The sequence below is a fragment of the Magallana gigas genome, chromosome 7, assembly GCF_963853765.1.
Source record: "Magallana gigas chromosome 7, xbMagGiga1.1, whole genome shotgun sequence".
In the NCBI taxonomy this organism is placed as follows: domain Eukaryota; kingdom Metazoa; phylum Mollusca; class Bivalvia; order Ostreida; family Ostreidae; genus Magallana; species Magallana gigas.
In genome coordinates, this window is record NC_088859.1 from 28,382,000 (window position 1) to 28,400,987 (window position 18,988).

Consider the following 18,988-nt stretch of genomic DNA (forward strand, 5'->3'; position numbering starts at 1 on the left):
AAAACCATATCTAGACCAAGAACTGATATATTGTCTTACAATTTTTCACTGCATTTTCAGAGGCAAAGCCTCGACATGCGCTTGATCGAATCTTTGGCTGGAACTTTGGCAGATTCAGATCACATTAGCCTTTCAGAGACAAGCTCGTTTGTTTTTGGAGCAGACGGTATAAATTCTCTCTTGGCATCAAGCGAAGTAACGAGCTGGTTGTACGAGCAGAAAGGAACCCAAATCGTTCAAGTTGGAATTCAGGGAGAAGTGTTACGGACTGTTGATTTGAAAAACGAATGCGATGCATTTACACTTGGACCAAACAACGAAATAATAGCAACACACTTAGAGGCGCAATCAATTACCATTATTACGTCATCGGAAACTTTCAAACGTGAAATTTCTACTTCACCCTTGGAGCCAGAGGGTATCAGTTTAGCAAATAATGATTATTTATTGGTGACTTTGGTAGACAATTCCATGGAATTCTCGTTAAACGAGAGAAGCAGAAGACTAGTTAGACTAATGGCAGTATCTGGGGAGGTCATACGGGACTATGAATACAGGGAGGATCGCAAAACGAGGATGTTCACGCTCCCTAGACAAGCGATACAGAGAAAAAACGATGATATATGTGTCTTGGATTATCTAAATGAGAAAAAGGGCATTCTTCATGTGATATCAAATGACGGTGAAAAACTCGCCGTATACACAGGTAGGAATCTGGAAAAAGATTTCTTCCCGACCGATGTCGTTGCAGACGACAACTGCAACGTCATCCTGACTGATCCCGCCAATAATGTACTGCACCTATTAGATAGCGAGGGACAGTTCCTCAAGCTACTTACACCCCAACAAGACAGTTTCTCCATTCCGATTTCGTTGTCCTTGTTTGGAGACACGATGTGGGTTGGAAACTTTAATGGCAGGGTTAGCATTTACCATTATAGGAATCATATCAGATAGTTGTATACAAGGTTATATGGCTGTACATGTACATACGAAAAAAAAGGTTTTAATTCATAGTTAATTTTAAAAGTTTGAGAAAAATCTAATAAACATGTAAATTCCACTGTTTCCGTCATTTGAAAGGATATACATGTGTAATATAATTTAACAATTGATATGATCGAACGACTTGTAAGTCTATGCGGATCTTCCACTTAGAAAAATATGCGTACATAAATAAAAATGGTATTAATTAATGAACTTAATTGACATTAGTGTAAACCAGATTTTAGATTAGTTTTCCTTTATAAATAACATTAACTCAATACATGTATTTTTTGTCAGTTGGTATGTTGGCCGTTTCATCCTCCTTGCAGATATATGTCCTCAAAATCATTTATCATATTTTGTTCTCAAATTTTCAACAAGAAATTGCCAACGTTAACAAAAAATATCATTCAGAAACACAGCTTGATTCCCCATTGAGAATTATTTCAGACCCTTAGACTACAACTTCAAATATGACATTTGATTAGACTGCAACTTGACATTTGGTTAATTCATCATTAAGTAATTTCCGGCATTTATTTAAATAGGAACTTAGTTCTGATAATTATTCCACATTTTAGATAATCTTGAAAATCCATTTATGTTAAGAAGCCTTGAGCAGAAAAGAGACTTCTTAGCAAAATTTAGTAAAAATTGTGTTTATAATTTTATTGTATTGCTTGTCTTGATGATAATGTTTACACCAATTACTTGTATTTTAACAAATGCTTCACTTATCCTCCACTTTGACTGAAATGAAAGGCATGCATCGAATGTAAGATGCATCAAAACGTTGAATAGCGTCATACATTTATAGCGTCAGCATCATTGCATGCAATGCAAACCATAAGAAAAGAACTGTAATACTGAAAAATATATGAAGAAGTAATTCCAAATGGAAAATACAGGAAAACTGAATTACGTTATTCATGAGCATTGTCAACAAATTTTACCCTCCCCCTTTCCACATTACACCCTTTAAATTAAAACTGAGTCGGTCTTTATAATCATTGAATGTTGGTGAACTCGAAGAATTTAATTCAGTATATTTAGTCCACCAATAGAAAAGCCAATCTTTTAGCTTCAACTTCGTGTTCGAGTAGATTTTTTCCATCAAGGCAGCAAAAAGGAGCCAATCGGAGCAGCCGTGGAATGGAATGTGAATGAGAACGAGGAAAATTCAAAATTACGGTGGCCCCCTTAGGACATATGCTTGAGATAGCTTTTTAAAATTCGTGGCCATGAAATAAAAGTCGTTCCCACGAAATAAAATTCGTTCCCAAGAAATAAAATTCGTAGCTACAAAAGCTACAAAATAAAATTCGTTCCCACGAAATAAAAGTCGTGGCCAGGAAAGAAAAGTCGTTGCCATGAAATAAATTTCGTTCATACTAATTTTATTTGTTGTAACAAATTGAGAATTGCATTAGAAGCACTATAAGTACAACTTGTAATATATTTCTTTGATATATTTCTTCAGTTTAAACTGTCAACATACAAGTCAGTTGTTTCTATGAAGCCGCATATTATATATTATGATTTACATTTATTACTTTTAGAACTTCAGATAGGAATAAGCAGTTTGTTGAAAAAAAAAATGTGAAATATTTTTTTTAATTTATTTGAATCCATAATTGAAATGGCCCGTAAAACACATCAAAAAAAAGTTCTTGTTTACTTTTGGCTTAATTGACTTCATCGAATTATTTATACTCGTACATCCCAATGATAGACACGCTATTTAAAAAGCTAGGTGTAGACAACGCTGTAAAATGTAACTGAAATCATGAGCCACACCTGATTCTTGTTTATTTGTCTATTATCTAGAGTGTTGCCTCTAAAGATACAATGTTTATTTCAAGGGAATGAATAAGTATTGAAGATGAAAGATTAGACGTATTATTCGTCATTCATTTGTCATTTCATTTGAATATATAAAATTCGTGGGAGTCGAAATTAATTTCACGACAACGAATTTTATTTCGTGAGAACAACTTTTATTTCGTGGCCACAAATTTATAGAGGATATCTGAAGCATATGTCCCATATCAGCCAATTAGTTTCTAAACGAAAATATGAATGAACTTCGGCAGGCAAACCACTGTCGGATCTGTAGAAAATAGGATTTCTTGCTGGAAGATTTTTCAAGAACGATGTATTTTACGAAAAACAAAAGTTTTCCTCAATGAATATATTTTAAAATAGATTTTCTCTAAGGCATATTTTTCGTCGAAAAACAACCGAGACTGAATATTGATATCAGCCTTTCAGGTATTAACATTAATTTATAAACTCATATGGCATGAATGATGAAGGCAATGCAGAAAAAAATCAACAGATTATGCAACATTTTTCTGCAATATTTACCTTTACAACTCCCCTCTAATGAACCACAAAACAACATTCTGCATTGGTACAAATAGTTGCATTCTCCCTTGAGTTCCGGAATCTCTTCGCCAATTGTATGTCAGATTTAATAGGTTGCAAATCAAATACACACTACCTTAATTATTTAAAGGTTTCATCTAAAGGACAACAAATAACCACCAGATTTACCTTAAAAATCTAAGAAAAATCTTTTTAGACCTTAAACTATTATTTTGTACAATAAAAAAAAATACATGCTTATTATATTTAAGCTTTAAAATTTTGAATAATTTCCGATATCTTTTTACAAAGTTCTCAATTAAACAGTGATAATATAGTCTAAAAATGGCCTCGATAATCGAGCCCTATCAACGACTGTGGAATCATTTCTGTTCGTGGGGGGGGGGGGGGGGGGTCAATGTTCGTGGATAGCCAAATTTTTCCTGGTCCGTGGGGACTTTATTTCGTAGATTTAATGAATATTAAACAAATGCTTGTATATAAACGTTCGGAGGGGGGGGGGGGGTGTAATTTCGTGGGCAAAGGTTATCCTCGAAAGCCACGAACATAGGTCCCTCACGAACAATGATTATTTCACAGTATACATGTATGCACATCTTCAATTACACGATTCCACTAATTCCATAGGTTAATTATATATAAACATTTCGAGGAAAGAATTCCAAAATGCATCTTTATTTTAATTTAAAAGATGTTTGAGTTTATATTGAGCCTGCAGTCGACAGTCTGTCGGATATGGAGGGAACACGCCTCTTTTTTTTTTTTAAATTTAGCCTTCACCATACCAGACACCAGCTAGTACCAGATACCAAATGCATCTGGAGACGGAGGTTCTGACAAACTTGTGTTTTTCGTGGAATTTCAGGTCCAAACTGAATGCCATTTTGACAGTCAAATCATAATAATAGTACAGGGAATAATCTTATTACTAAAAGATATATATTTTTTTAATGCCAAGTGCCTTTGATAAAAACACACTGTTATCAAATTAACAATTCAATAAAATGTTTTTATCGACGACACTTTCTCCAGAAAGCCGAAACGATTCAAAATTAAAGCACCACCACTCCACCCATAGGAAATATATTTAACGTTAGAGCATGAACTGGTAAAGCACTACACAATTTTCTATTTTGGGAAACTGCAGATGTCCAACGTCGAGTGCATGCGCAAATGTTCCTTTTACAAAAAACTGAAATGTGAATATCACATCAAAATTTTAATCGAGCCGCGTTAAGAAATTAAAGACACAAATCGATTACTAATGCTTTGCAGTCCAAATCTGTATTTTAGTCTGTTAATCCAAATATTTCCACTTGAGCAACTAGTTCATGCATCATATCATGTACTACATGTATTTCAATAACGTTGATCTTCCTGATGCTCTACACTTAAAATTTGTACGACAGAAAGTCCAAAGAACTATTCAGAAAACCATCAAATTGGGAAAATTAATCTTTACTAATAATTTGATCTCAATGTCACTGTTATTCTATCACAAAAATTACAAGAGCCGTCAAGGAACATCCAATATAAGAACCTCCAATATATGAAATGTCCCAGAGACCTCATTAAAATGCAAGCTCAACTTAAGGTGGAATAACACACCTAGAAAAAGTCACTCAAATTAGCAGTAAATTATTTGATTATGATAGATAATATATATAAACTGTTCATATGTCAAATAAACAAAAAATTTTGCAGATTGGGGTTAAAAAAAATGAAAATCTAAAAGAATCAAATCGGTAAGCAACAACAAAAGCCTCTGCAGGATTCGAACTCGGGATGTACAGATCACAAGCCCGGCAGTTTATCCACTCGGCTATGGAGCTAGTAATATGTAGCTTTCTATATAATCATTTTAATAAAACGAAATGTCGTTTCGATCAGAGGACAGTCATTTTGTGATGATGTGTTATTTCACCTCAACCATTTAGCATTCATCAAAGTAATAACTATAAATCAGACCTAAGTACAAGAAAGTTTATTTCCAAACAAACAGTTCACTGTTGGATATGTAAACAAGTTTATCCAAAGCTTGGCAACAATACAGAAATTAATTCTTAATTCAAACAGGAATATACTGGAAAAATGTCCATAGGTATACATGAGATAATTTCTTCGAAGTTCTCACCTGCAAAACAGAACAGAAATCATCTTCAGAATTTATTGTATAAAAGTTGAAGCTAACTTATCAATATATTGTATCATAAAACATGTATGTAAATAATCGAGGCACACTCCAAAAGCCTAGAGTTCAGAATATGAACAATGCAATATTGGACCATTTCAGTTCAGAGTAACCTATTTAGAAAATAAAAGTTTCTCTGGAAAAACTCAAAAAATTAACATACGCAGAAATTCGGTTTCTTCCATGCAGGAACACACTAAATTCATAACTAGAAATGTTATCAATTAATTCACCATTTATTATCATAAATAAATCATTAATTTTCATTACTCCTGGAAGGAGAGAAGTTTTGAAAACATAATTTGTTGTATCTTTCTTTATACTTCAATTAAATTGTTTCATTTTTTTTTTCAAACAAGTTTTATTGATAATTTTTTTAAATGTTGGTAAAAAAAAAAAGAAAAAAAAATATAAAATAAAATCTTTGATGAATTATCAGGAAATGAAAATAACCCCTTTTTATACACCCAACACAGTGTTCCTTTCATTACAGGCATACCTGGCAATGTATAGAGATGTTTTTAAGTATCACTGACAGTATAGTCAATCCAAGCTTCTACACAACCATGAAGCTATTTTCGCAAAGGTATCAAGGAAACTGAAAACAGAAGCATCATCTTTTTATGTACATTGTTTTTTGGAGTGACATTGACATCCAGATGCCACTAACCTTGGAATTTCTTGGGCATGCAATGTCGCTCACGCATTTTCGGAAGGTACCAGCAGCAGCCGTGAGAGTGCTTCACTAACCTCATTTTTAACGTTTCTCTGTGTATCACCAATTTCTATGGTGGATTATCTTATTCAACCATTTATTCACTAACCTTTTATTTTCATTTTATACAGCTCTCTTAACAAACGAACGACTTCTAAAGCCCCCCAAAACCAGGTTCTGATACCAAGTGTCCTCCATGTCCTATCATTTGCGGAACATGAAGTTTCTCATGCAGAATTATCACGTTATACAGCTGGAATTTGACAACACCTTGAATACCTCCTCCTCCTCAATCTCGTCTGTAGTTCTTCTATGTCTTGGTTACTAAAACGTCTAAAACTTACCTTTTTATTTTACTGGGATTCCTACTTTCTGTTTCTTGATACTACTTAAGAACTTGCATGAATTTTACAATGATAAGAAAAGAAAAGAGAGTATATTCACAAAATAATTGCAATTCTAAGACTGTGTTTTCAATGAAAAGCCTATTTTATCCATTGTATAGTTTTAACTCTCACCTGCATTGAAATCATTTTAACAAAACACGTATATCTCATCCTGAAATTGGTCCGCTTAGTGAGAGAATGTGAGCCATCCTGCCCTGCAGACTCTAAACTTATGATTCTTAGTCTCGACGAGAAAAACACTGGTTAGTTTTGAATACAAAACAGTCCACATCACCAATGTTAAAACCTTCATGGTTAATTATGTTCAGGTCAGGAGGTCATATTTACAATTGAATAATCTTTCATTTTTTACAAACTTTCCTTGACTACTACTCACAGAAGACTCCACTTGGAATATAATAACTCAAAGTCTAAAAAAAGATTAAATCGTTCAATGAAAGACATTTATCTATCTAATACGGGGCTGGGGTTGGGCCTCTTACCTGTGACCTGAAAGGAAGATGTAAACAAGTCCAGCACGGCTATCACTTACCTGGTCAGGTGTCATTGACACAGATTATGTCACCTCAATTTCTAATTGTCTTCTTGTGCCTCAGTGTCATTGGGAACAGCATCCTGGCTCTCAGTATTCTCAGGCTGTGCCTCCTCTTGTTCATTTTCATCATTTGTAGAATTGACCATTTCAGTTCCTATGCAACAGTATGGTTTAACGTTTTAAAATATCATTACACCTGTTTGTCAACACTATTCAAAAATAAGTTGTATGTAGATTGCAACCTGACAAAAAATGTCTCAAAAAAATAAATAATATTCAATTCTGTTCATTACAAATTGCAAGTGTTATTCAATAAATTTGCCATCTTTTACCTTTGTTGTCACTTTCATCTTTACTTTCTTCTTCTCTCTCTTTTGATTTTCTGTCTGAGGACCTTTCCCTCTTGTCTCCTGACTTTCTGTCATCTGACCTTTCTCGACTCTTGGATCGCTTGCTCCGGGACCTCCTGTCCCTAGACTCTCTTCTGTCTCGGCTACGAGATCGTCTTTCTTTACTTTTTTCCTTGCTCCTGCTGCTGCGCCTTGAGTCACGATCCTTTGTGCGAGATCTGGAACTTGACCTTGACCTTCTGCGGTGGGAACGATGACGATCTCTTGACCTACTTCTAGATCTACGTCCTCGACTCCTTGATCTACGATGCCTATCAAAAGACATTAATATTACACATGCACAGATTTCAATTCAATTGACTTCTAGTTTAAAACATCATAATTCACTTAATATCATATTGCATAAACACAGAGAAAATATATATATTACATTAACAGAAAGAAAATAATCTACCCAAATTAATAAAAATTATTTGTTCAATGAAAAATTTATTTGAGAGATTAATTGGCGATATCATACCTGTCTCTGCTTCGTGATCTTCTACGCCTGGAGCGATCTCTTTCCCTCTCTCTTTCTTTTTCCCTCTCCTCTCGTCTTTTCTTTTCCCGTTCTTCCCTTTCTCTTTCACGTTCCTCTCTTTCCTTTTCCCTTTCCTTTTCTCTCTGTCGTCTTTCTTCTCTTTCTTTTTCTCTTTCTTTCTCTCTTTCTTCCCTTTCCTTTTTAAGTCTGGCCTCTCTTTCTTCATCAGTTTGATTCTTTTTCTGTTCATAAACAACAAGGAAAAATCATCAATGAATTACCAAAGAAAATCTTTGCACCATAAGGAAATCATTACCCAAAATAAACTTATTGTGGTACATGTATATCAAAGCCATTTTATCAAGAACTTGAACTTTGGGCAGTACGTGATAAGCTTCAATTCAATGAGGGCGGGGTCTACTCATGGTTAACTGTCTGGTCATTGGCTTTAAGATATGAATAGATAGAACACAATGACACTTGTCCAGCTTCATCTAGGGCTGTATATCCAAGTTAAAACAGCGTCTGTTTTACACAACAGGCAGATCTTAGGGGAAATTTTTTTTGGACATTTTATGAATATAATATTTATGAGCTGCTCAGTGAATCAGAAGAAAGAAGGTCAATATTTGACAGCTTGTTTTGATGAGAAAACTAGATAGTAACATCCACAGAAAGTGTAAGCTCTTGTTAAAACAGCTCTACGTTTATTAATGAATTTAATCTTCTGAAGTAATTGTTAGATTGTTGGAATGCTCCAACAACGACATTATGAATCGCAATGACCCACCACAATTACAGACACCGACCTGTTTCCAGTCCTCGACGAAGGCCCTGATCCTGGCATAGCCTGCATGCTGCTTGCCCATCAGGTGTTCATCAATGCGTTGCTGGACGTCCCCCACTACCAGCAGGGCTCCACACACCTGACACACCTCCATCGTCTTCTCAGGTTCATTTGACTGCTGCTGTAGCTTGCTCTGTAAATACCAGTCCATCAATTTCTTTAACACTTCTTTTAATTTTACAGCCTCCTAATATTTTAACCCCAAATAAAATTTATCAAAGACATTAAGGATGTCATGGTCTTTGTTTAACAAAAGACTTTCTTGGATATTTTTAAAATATAATAATATTTATTTTCAAACATAAGAAATTAAATGTCATATAAAAGAGCATGTACGGTATTAATAAACAAATTGAAGAGCATTTGAGAATAATAACATGAAAAGTTTCCCTGTGGATTCCCAAAATGTAAATAGTTTCTGTAAGAGATTTTGTAGGTGTTTTTCAGTGTGTTGCGGTTCCCATCTCCTGTTTTACCACATGTAAGACAGGAGACAGTCAGCCCACAGCTATGGCTGATTTCAGGACCCCTGCACTTTCATCATCCAACACCTACATACACAATATACAATGGAAGTGATCACCATGATCACAACAATCATATTTTTCAGCTTACACTTTCCAAATCTCTGCGTTCTTCTTCCAGCTGGTCACACAGTTTCATCATCCCCTGAGCTTCCTCCACCTTCCCCTCACATCCCAATTCTTCTGCCTAAAAGAAAGAAGCGGTTTCTGCTTTGATCAGATTTGAGGAGATCAAATTCAAGGAAACACCATATTAACCTAACAGTTCAATAATAATCAACTACTAGTAATAATTCAAATTGTCAAGCTGTTGTTTTCCTATGCATAGACTTTTTATTTTAAAGGAAGTGAACATGGAAAAATTATCAAGGGCTCAAATTTGTCTGTTTGATGTATATAATGATATCTGAAAACCATTTAGACACAGCTTTCCTCAGTAAGAAGATATACCACTTAGAATAACTAATTCTTGCAATCCATGAGCGCTATCATATTGTTAAAATCATTACCTCCCTGCTGGGTTATCTCTAAGCACCCTAAGAGAGGGCAGCATAAATGCTGATGTTAGTGAGACACATTGCATTTTTACACACCCTTAGTAACAGAGATAAAATACCATCATCAAAATGTCAATTGAAATTTGATATGGATGTAAAGAGTTATTATTTTGAAACAAGGTTTATGGAGGAAGATTTTGGATTTCAGAATGATGCATTCCCATCAGCAGTTAATGTTGCATGTAACTAGAATGGAATGTCCCTGGTTCTGTGTTATTGTGATCTATTTTTTCTTGCACTCGGGATTTTTTTAATATGTTGTTATGAGTTTGAACATAATGTGTGCTATATAAATGAGCACACAAGGTGCATTGCTTAGCATCCTGATCTTTAAAATGTGTCTTAGTTCTGTTATTTCTCTGACAGCATAAATTGAACCGGCATACGTATCATGCATTGATCAAGATCTAAGATAAAACAAATCAGAGAGAATTTAAGATTTTTAGAGCATTTAGTAAAAAGTAAAGTTAAGAAACCCCACAAAGAAAATGAAATAACAGTTCTAAGTTTCAAAAGGCTTTTAAAATTTATTAAGCAACAATTAATTTTTTCATGTTCACTTCCTTTAAGGTATTCAATGTATAATGAAAGGATATTAAACAATTCTGTATCATTTTAAACTAATTAAATATGTATTGCTAGATACCTAACAAAGTGAAATGAACCAAATTCACATGACAGACAACATATAAGGAGCCAGTCATTTTGCACCTTAAAATTTTTTTAAAGAGTTATCTCCCCTTGATAAAAAAAAAAAGTGAAAATTTTAATTTCGTCAAAATATCTGCAGTAAATGATTCATTTTATTTCATATTTTAATAAAGAGAAAGTTTATGCATGTATTAACCAAGAGAGTTTTACGAATTTTAAGTTGCTTTTTACAATATCTTAATAAAACATACATTGCCATTAGACTTCAATGCAAAATTAAAGGTGTAATTAGTTGGACCATAATCAAAATTTTGAAAATTCCTTTGGTGGAGTATTTTTATTTGATAACACCTTCAAAATGATATCATGATTAAGAATATCGGACCACTCATTTATTATGTACAAAATGTGGTCGTTATACATCGATTACCTTAACTCTTTACCCCTTAATGCCACCTTTTGACGCATAGGCCATATCCTTAACACTCTACCCTGGGCTACCCTTAGACTGTTTTCAGATGAACTGAAAACAGCTGGTGTGTGTTTTTGAATAGACTTATTACAGGTCTTAGCAAATCAAACACATAGAAAATTATATATCAATGGATTTGTAATAAATTAAAATTTTAATATTCATTGAAAAATTTTTATTTTAAGTCACTAATAAAGCAATACAGGTGCTAACAGGTATATGAAAATAAAACTGAGTGTTCTACATTAAAGCTTTATTAAGAATAATTTCACAACAGATACTTGATAAACATATTTAAAACTTTATATATTACAAATAATTATTTAATAATTTTTATAGAAAGATTCCATTATCATCATGGAATTCGTTTTTTGATAGTAAATAATTAAATGTACCTGTGGCTGACTTTTCAATTCATGTCTATCGTTTTCAGACTTATATTTACGGTTTTTTTTCAATAAACATGTTAAATGGTGTAAGAGGATTTGATAAATCTAGCATGTTAACTAAATAAGTGTGTTGACTTTTTGAAAAAATACAAATTTACCGGTATATTCGTGTATTTAGGGGTTGCAGGTAATGCACACCTTGTGTTCCGTTTTCTGTAACTACACAGATTTTTCCACAAAATTTTGCATGAATTTGACATCTGGCTTTCATCTTTCAATCTCACTACCAATAAATCTAGAAAATTCTGCCTCTATACTTGATTATAAACAAAAAGTGAAAACATGTGCGATGTCCGCATCGTAGTCCGCCATCTTTGTTTATTGTAGTAAAGCATCACGCCACCATACACAGGTAAATCACGTGATATCTTTATTTAGAATGAGTGAACAACCATCCGTATACATGGCAAGGTGTATACCAGTCAATGTTTATAATAAACAACAGGTGTTGAGGGGTCTAATTAAGAGCTGTGTATAGGGTGCGTCAAAAGTCGTCATTAAGGATATGGCCAGGGTCGTCAAAACGCGTCATTAAGGGTTAAAGGATAGACACCTCTAAGGGGAAAAGAGTTAATAGGAAAAAAAACAACACCCAAAATCCTTGACTGTTAACAACAATCTTGTTTGAATATGACACATATTCCTTAAAGCATTCTAAAAATGTACATATTAAGGAAGTTTCTGTAAGCATGAGACTCCAATGTATTAAAGTGATCTTTAATATCTCAAGTGCCTGTCGCGTCAATGTAAAAATTGGCATCGATTGTATCATAAAGCACTTGAAGGGGTTAAGATGATCAGATTTTCAAATGAACGGGAGAGGGTTATGTTAGAGATCAATAAGGCTTTACTTTTCAAAGACATGTCAACCCAGCTTCTACATAAGCAGAGTTATCAGCAGGTCTGTAGCTCCCGGTCTGAAAAAGTTCAGGTGGGCGACCTGGGAGCTATAGTGCCACCCATTGAAAAAATTGTGTATTAGTTCTGCACAAAAACGTCCGCTAGTTTTGGGCAGATTAACCTTAATTACACGCAAAATTCTGTGAAAACAATATGTACCATCAAATTCTGCATGAAATTTACTACCGATATTGTCTCTTTACTTACATGTAGCTCAAACTTTCTCCGTAACAAGCTACCGACCTCTGTAAATTAAAGCTGCATGGTCCGATTTTTTCGCTATTACAGTATCAAATAATTTTCTATACAAACCAAATATCTTAGAAATTTACGGACTTTCGTCTATTTACACCAGCAGAGTCGGTCTCCTTTCAAAGTTAGAGAATATTCACAGTAAATAAAATAATTTCTTTTTGGGCAAACGAAAAAACAAACCAAACTGCATCATGGGAATGTTTAGAAAAGGGAACCGTTTGGTTTCGTCCCCCGCATGATTAGGTTTATTCAACCTGCATGATATGCATCGAAAGTAAACAAAGCAAACTTCAGAAATATTAGTGAACTAAATGTACACAGGTTCAATTTTGATTTGCCAAAACATTATGACCTTTATATATATAGCGATGACATCATTTCAAAGTCGTAATACTATCATAGCCGTCTCCATGCCAGGGAGACGAAATATGAGACGAAATTACGCGGTACCCTTTTTGTGTCGTTTGTTTTCAAAATAAATTTTGAACATTATTTTTTCATTGAAATATGGCTTGATTGACAATGAAAACTACTCCAATGTCTTTTATTATCACATACCTAGCAAACCCATCATTTAAAACCAGTCACAAAATTTGATATAAAAATCGGACCAAGCAGCTTTAAGTATGTCAAATTTACATTGACACCGAGAGTCACCATTTTTACATGTAAACAAACTGCACCACTTCACTTTACAGGGATGGTGTTGGTGTTTAATAGACTATCAGAGGCAAGTTAAGAGACGATATCAGAAGAAAATTTCATGAAGAATTTAATGGTACTAATTGTTTTCACATAGTTTGCTTATAAATAAAATTAATCAGTCGAAAAATAGCACACGTTTTTGTGCGAAATAACTATACATTTTTTTCAATGGATGGCACTGTAGCTCCCAGGTTGTCCATCCAAATTTTTTCAGAACAGGAGCTACAGACCTGCAGCTAAAGCAGAGTAAGCCAAAAGTTTCAGAACTAAGATACATCTACAACATGACAATTTTGAAACCACTATGCATCTGAAACTTCTGGGTTGCATTAAAGATGGTAACTGTTACCCAAGCTGCTAGCTAGGTTAGATATCTAGGTCCTTTTCTTTTTCTTCTTTTTTAATTCATGAGATAATGTCTTTCACAATAGAGAGAAAACATACCTGTTGTACTAGATCAGCAATTCTTTCTGTAAGCATCTTTATTTTGTCATCTTTCAGTGAATTCAAATTGCTACTCAACTAAAGTTTTGAAAAGAAAAACAAGAGGAAAATATTCAGAATGCACATGAAACATCAGTAAAATAATAAACATCCGTTTCAACTACTAGGATTCTATTTGTACATTGTAGAGGTGTAAAATAATTAGTTGTGTATAAATTTGGATCATTCATTAGTATCTTTCATTCAACACACTTACACTGCCCTGAGAATTATTCAACGCCAGTCTCTGATGTCCCCTGCGGATTCTTTTCTCTACGTCAGATATCAATCCCTGTAGAAATCGCAGGAAGTCATCTTCATATCCCATCTTTCCAGACTTTGAACTTTTGGTGTACCTACACGAGTTGGAGTTCAAGTAACTAAAGTGCATACAACTCAGATGTTTCTAACTTTTTTGATTTTAAATACTATTTCATTACACTTACTCTTTTCTAAGGGCTTCATCATGCAGCTTTGTACAGGGTCCTTAAAAAAAAAATATTTTCTTTTCTTTACACAGACGTTATTAACAATAATTTTATCATACATGAAAAATATTCAATGTCATATTGCTGCACTTTGCTCTACATTTTTTTTTAATTCAATTACAGTATTTAAAATTATATTTTTTATATATATATAAACTAACTATAATATTCTTTGGTTACTACTATACTTAATAGCTGAACTTTGTTATATTTGATTGCGTTATTTCTTGTGTTTATAATCACCTTCGGTCTGTTTGCCTTGCAACAACTTGCACACAAAAAGACTCACAAACAATATGAACTAAGGGCTCCTCCACAACAGTTTGAAGTAATTGCTTTTTATACTTTAGTAGATTTTCAATGGAAATTTTAGGGCAATTTGTTTGATCAACTACTAGGCCAACTTTCACAGAGCACCAATCCCATAAAATTGTCAATGCCTTTATTGATCTTTAATATATAAATGAAAACTTGATTAACTTACCCAGGTCTGCTCTTGTGTTGGTGAAAAGTTCATGAGGACAAAAATTGACCAGAAAATGTTTGCATACCTGTAACATAATAATTACGACAATAAACTTTCTTTACATTATGTATGGTATGATTATGTTAAGTACATGTTATCCAGTGAATCTGATAGTGAAAATGTGATTGTTTTATTGGCTTTGTCCTGGTTACGCTGCAAACACATTGGTATTTTTAACTTTATTCTTTAAAATACTTTTAAGAAGATGACAAAATATTTGCAAAATAAAACATTGGGTATATTATATCATTTTCCAATTTGTATTCAGGCTATCATTACATCCTGTTTGGACGGTTCTACACGTCACCTGATTAAAATTAGGCTAGAGAAGAATTTGCCAAAATGTCATTTTTCTCCTGTTGCATTGCTTGCCAGCATCATGTAGCTTAAATGTAGATGTTATTTACTTTAAAGACACTCATAGCTATAATACTGCTGACTCTTGTGCACACTTGAATTAAAAAACACCCATATATATATTTTGGCAGACCAGTGGGATGTTAAAATTTATAATAAAACCTTAATGTATTTTATCACATATAATTTGTTGGCACTTTATATGAGTTTGTAGAGATATTAACTTAATTTCTTTCACATTTTTTTCTTTACTGTAACCAAGTAATAGTAAATCAAAATGGCGCCTTTCCAAAATCTTAAAAATATATTCATTGAAAAGTAAGACTCATTAAAGATAAGAACAAAGTTAAAATATCCTCACATCAGGGTCACTCCAATGAACTTGGTCTCTTTTTTCTGTAGGGGCTAAGTTTCTGTCTTTGCCCATTAACTCATCGAGCATTTGCGCTAACGCGTGCGAAGCCATTTTGTATGGAAGTGGGCTTATACGAATCATCGAAATAACGAACCCGACTTAAAATACCGAAGCTTCAGTTTTTGTTTGTTTGGTTTTTTTTTTTTTTTTTATCAAGAATCGAGATAATTTTATCATATAGAGTTGCAGTTAGCTAATAGCATCGTAACATTTTTTCAAACGGGAAGGAAGGTGTAGGGGTGGTAATTAATTAAAATATCCTCTCTTAACTAATTTAACATTTTCATACACTAACAAAAGAAAAGCGGAGGTGCCTGTCTTCTTTAAAAATTAATATATATTTGTATCAATTCAGTTACTACACAGCCCCAGAATTGGAGTCATTTATTAAGCCGTATTCATATATATATATATATATATATATATTCGACCTACCTATGAGAAAAATTTGCAAACCAATCTATGCCACTTTTTTAAAAATTAATTTTGCAAATGGGAGGGAAAGTAAATTTATATATATATATATATATATATATATATATATATATATATATATATATATATATATATATATATATATATATATATATATATATATATATATATGACTTTTAATTACTTATACAAATTATTGTGTAAGAAATGTGATAATGTTCCTAATTAAACCGTTGAAAAACTGTAACGATGTCATTTCTTCGTTAGCGTAGGCGTTTCAATTTCAAAAACAGAATATTGGTGCTGTACGTGGTGATGATATTCATGAAAATAAAAAAAAAATAGTTTCTGATCATTACTGTGATAAAAGTTAGGACAAAAGTATGGAATTCCATATACGACAGCCAACTGTCAGCTGCCAACTGCTTACTGCTTACTGCCTACTGCTTACTGCCTACTTCCAACTGCTTACTGCCAATTGCTTTCCTTTCCTCTTGATTGGGTTAAGCGCGTGTGGGACATTTATTTGAGGATGGAGGGATCATCGATAGATAGCTATTTCAAACAAGTGTATACAAAGAACGGGAGATTACTATGTATGGAATTCCTTATACGGCTGCCAACTGCTTACTGCCAAATTCCTTTTCCCTCTATATTGGGTTAAGTGCATGTGCAGACGTTTATGTGAGGATGGAGGGATTGATATATTGATAGCGTTTATTTTATTTTACACATATTAAACACATATTTTAACAACCATCTCTGTCAGCCATAATCACTGCATTCCATATCATCTGCCGTTTTATCTTAAATCAAACTACCGCGAGCGAGCTTCATGAGAGTGCCACGCCACTGCATGATCCTACTATTTACATTACCTGATCACGTGACCCGAAACTACGCGAGTACGTATGAAAACACATCACATACATGATTTTAAGTACATTAACTCGTGTTTATATACCACTTTTAAAAGACATGAGAGATAGTGGATTTCTTGATTTGTTTGGTGCTATCCATTCAGAATGTTTGAGATTTTGTTTCATTCCTGTCATCCAGAATGACCTTGAAAGAGTGATGGACACATAGAAAAATCATATAATTAGAAAACAAAACACATCGGGTCGTCCAATTTTTTGGGAGTTGATTTTTAATCAACTCTCCTATGCAGTCACTCGGACAAACCGAAAGTGAAACAGTGTTTGGACCTCAGCACAAATCATTGCTCCTGACAAGACTTAGTTCTTGAAAATAATTGATGAACATTCGATGTAAAGTATGCTAAAGCATTGTTTTTCAAGGAAACTTATTTACAAATACCTTAAAAATAGTCAGATTTTAAATGGTACGAACAATTTAAATATGTTTTGTATATAGTTGTATGTATTCCTACGCCAGAGTTCAATATAGTCTCGTTCAACTCTACGCTCGGCTGTCTCCGTAAACCCTTGTCGGAGATTTACGGTGTCAGCCGAGCGTTTGGTTAAACGAGACTATAGTTCAATATTGCTTGGATCCATACAATTTTCGAGAAATATTTCTACCACTGATACATACTTTGATTGAATTAATTTTATCTTTAAATATTATTTAACATGATTCATATGGAGGTTTCTCGACATTCTAGTCGAAAAAGTTCAAAAATTCATATTATAAAAATATGCGTAATTCAAATTAGAAACTACGTATACGTGTACTTGTCATGCAAAAAAAAACATATCATTGATTTTAAAATAAATAAACATCGACAAAATCAATTCCCGTCAGTTCTTCAGTACTTTGATTTGTATAGCAACCCAGATGTATTTGGCTGTTGCGATATGAAAAATGTACCATTTTGCACGAGGCAAGTTGCACGAGGCTATGGAACTTTTTGGGAACCTTATAATGTTTTTCAGTGTTTAATGAAGTAACATAATTTATGTAAAGATAAAATCATAAATGTTAAACACACACCACTACACTGTAGAGTTTTAATTTTCTTTGCAGCAATTTGAGCATGGGGATACTATAAACTAGTAATAATATCGCGTACAAAGCAATGCAAATAAGGATTTCACATTACAACGAAAACAGTGAGAAAAACTAACGTTTTAATGAACCTCTGTCAATCATAGCATACTGAAAACAAAATTTGAAAGTTACTGAAACTGAAAACGACCCATCCAAGAATCAAATCCCCACGAATAATAAAAAATCCCACAAACCACGAAAATTGCCCCCTACGAATTTAAATGATTCCACAGTTTATAATGTTTTCATATCATAATCATCACATTTCTGATACACTGAGACATTTTCAGTTTAAATTACGTTTAATTATAAAATCACAGATTGACCTTCACGATGTCAAGAATATCTATACATGTAATATTATATATTTACATTTTCCAGTGTCTTTGCCTGTGATAACACTACGTATCGATTTTGAACTATATAACCCATAATACAAATGACGCCAAATTGAGGCGCCAGCGGGGTTTGCTCATTTATATCTAAATGTTTAATCGTACGATGGCAAAAAATTATATAAATATAAATAATAAGGAATCATTCTTTGAATATTATGAGGTGATAATTTCGGTCGGGGCGTGATCAAATCTATCATAAAGCCCTTCGGGCTTTATTGGATTTGATCACGCCCTAACCGAAATTATCACCTCATAATACTCAAAGAATGATTCCTTATTCCTTATTTAATGCTTATTTATCGCAATGATCATGTAATTAACGACCGCGGCTTTCCAAACGGAGATAAAAAAAAATTGAAAAAGAGATGCATGTTCAAAATGGTTAACATAAAGTACCAGTCTGACAGGCCTGTTTCTTTA

General features: G+C 33.5%; 1 protein-coding gene across 2 annotated transcripts; it reads right to left on the reverse strand.

Moving 5' to 3' along the window:
* Positions 1-5,344: 5,344 nt before the first annotated feature.
* LOC105339846 (luc7-like protein 3) lies at positions 5,345-15,819 on the reverse strand. 2 transcript variants are annotated; one of them, XR_010707488.1, is made up of 12 exons: positions 15,669-15,819; positions 14,909-14,975; positions 14,383-14,422; positions 14,154-14,292; positions 13,898-13,975; positions 9,556-9,651; positions 8,903-9,073; positions 8,094-8,335; positions 7,556-7,884; positions 7,221-7,377; positions 6,066-6,164; positions 5,345-5,509 (listed from the first exon to the last, which is right to left on the reverse strand). XR_010707488.1 is itself a non-coding variant. In XM_066065619.1 (11 exons), the coding sequence occupies exons 1-10, from the start codon at positions 15,801-15,803 to the stop codon at positions 7,262-7,264; spliced, it is 1,413 nt and encodes a 470-aa protein (XP_065921691.1). In that variant the 5' UTR covers positions 15,804-15,819; the 3' UTR covers positions 5,345-5,509; positions 7,221-7,261. The 2 variants fall into 2 exon arrangements, 1 of the variants encoding a protein (XP_065921691.1); XM_066065619.1 differs by lacking the exon at positions 6,066-6,164.
* Between the last annotated feature and the right edge of the window lie 3,169 nt (positions 15,820-18,988).

Coding starts and splice junctions, on each gene's coding strand:
- LOC105339846 (XM_066065619.1), bottom strand. CDS start 15,803: ATGATTCGTATAAGCCCACTTCCATACAAAATGGCTTCGCACGCGTTA. Junction 14,423..14,908: donor CAACACAAGAGCAGACCTGG/GTAAGTTAATCA, acceptor TTTTTTTTTAAG/GACCCTGTACAAAGCTGCAT. Junction 9,074..9,555: donor AACGCAGAGATTTGGAAAGT/GTAAGCTGAAAA, acceptor TGGTATTTACAG/AGCAAGCTACAGCAGCAGTC.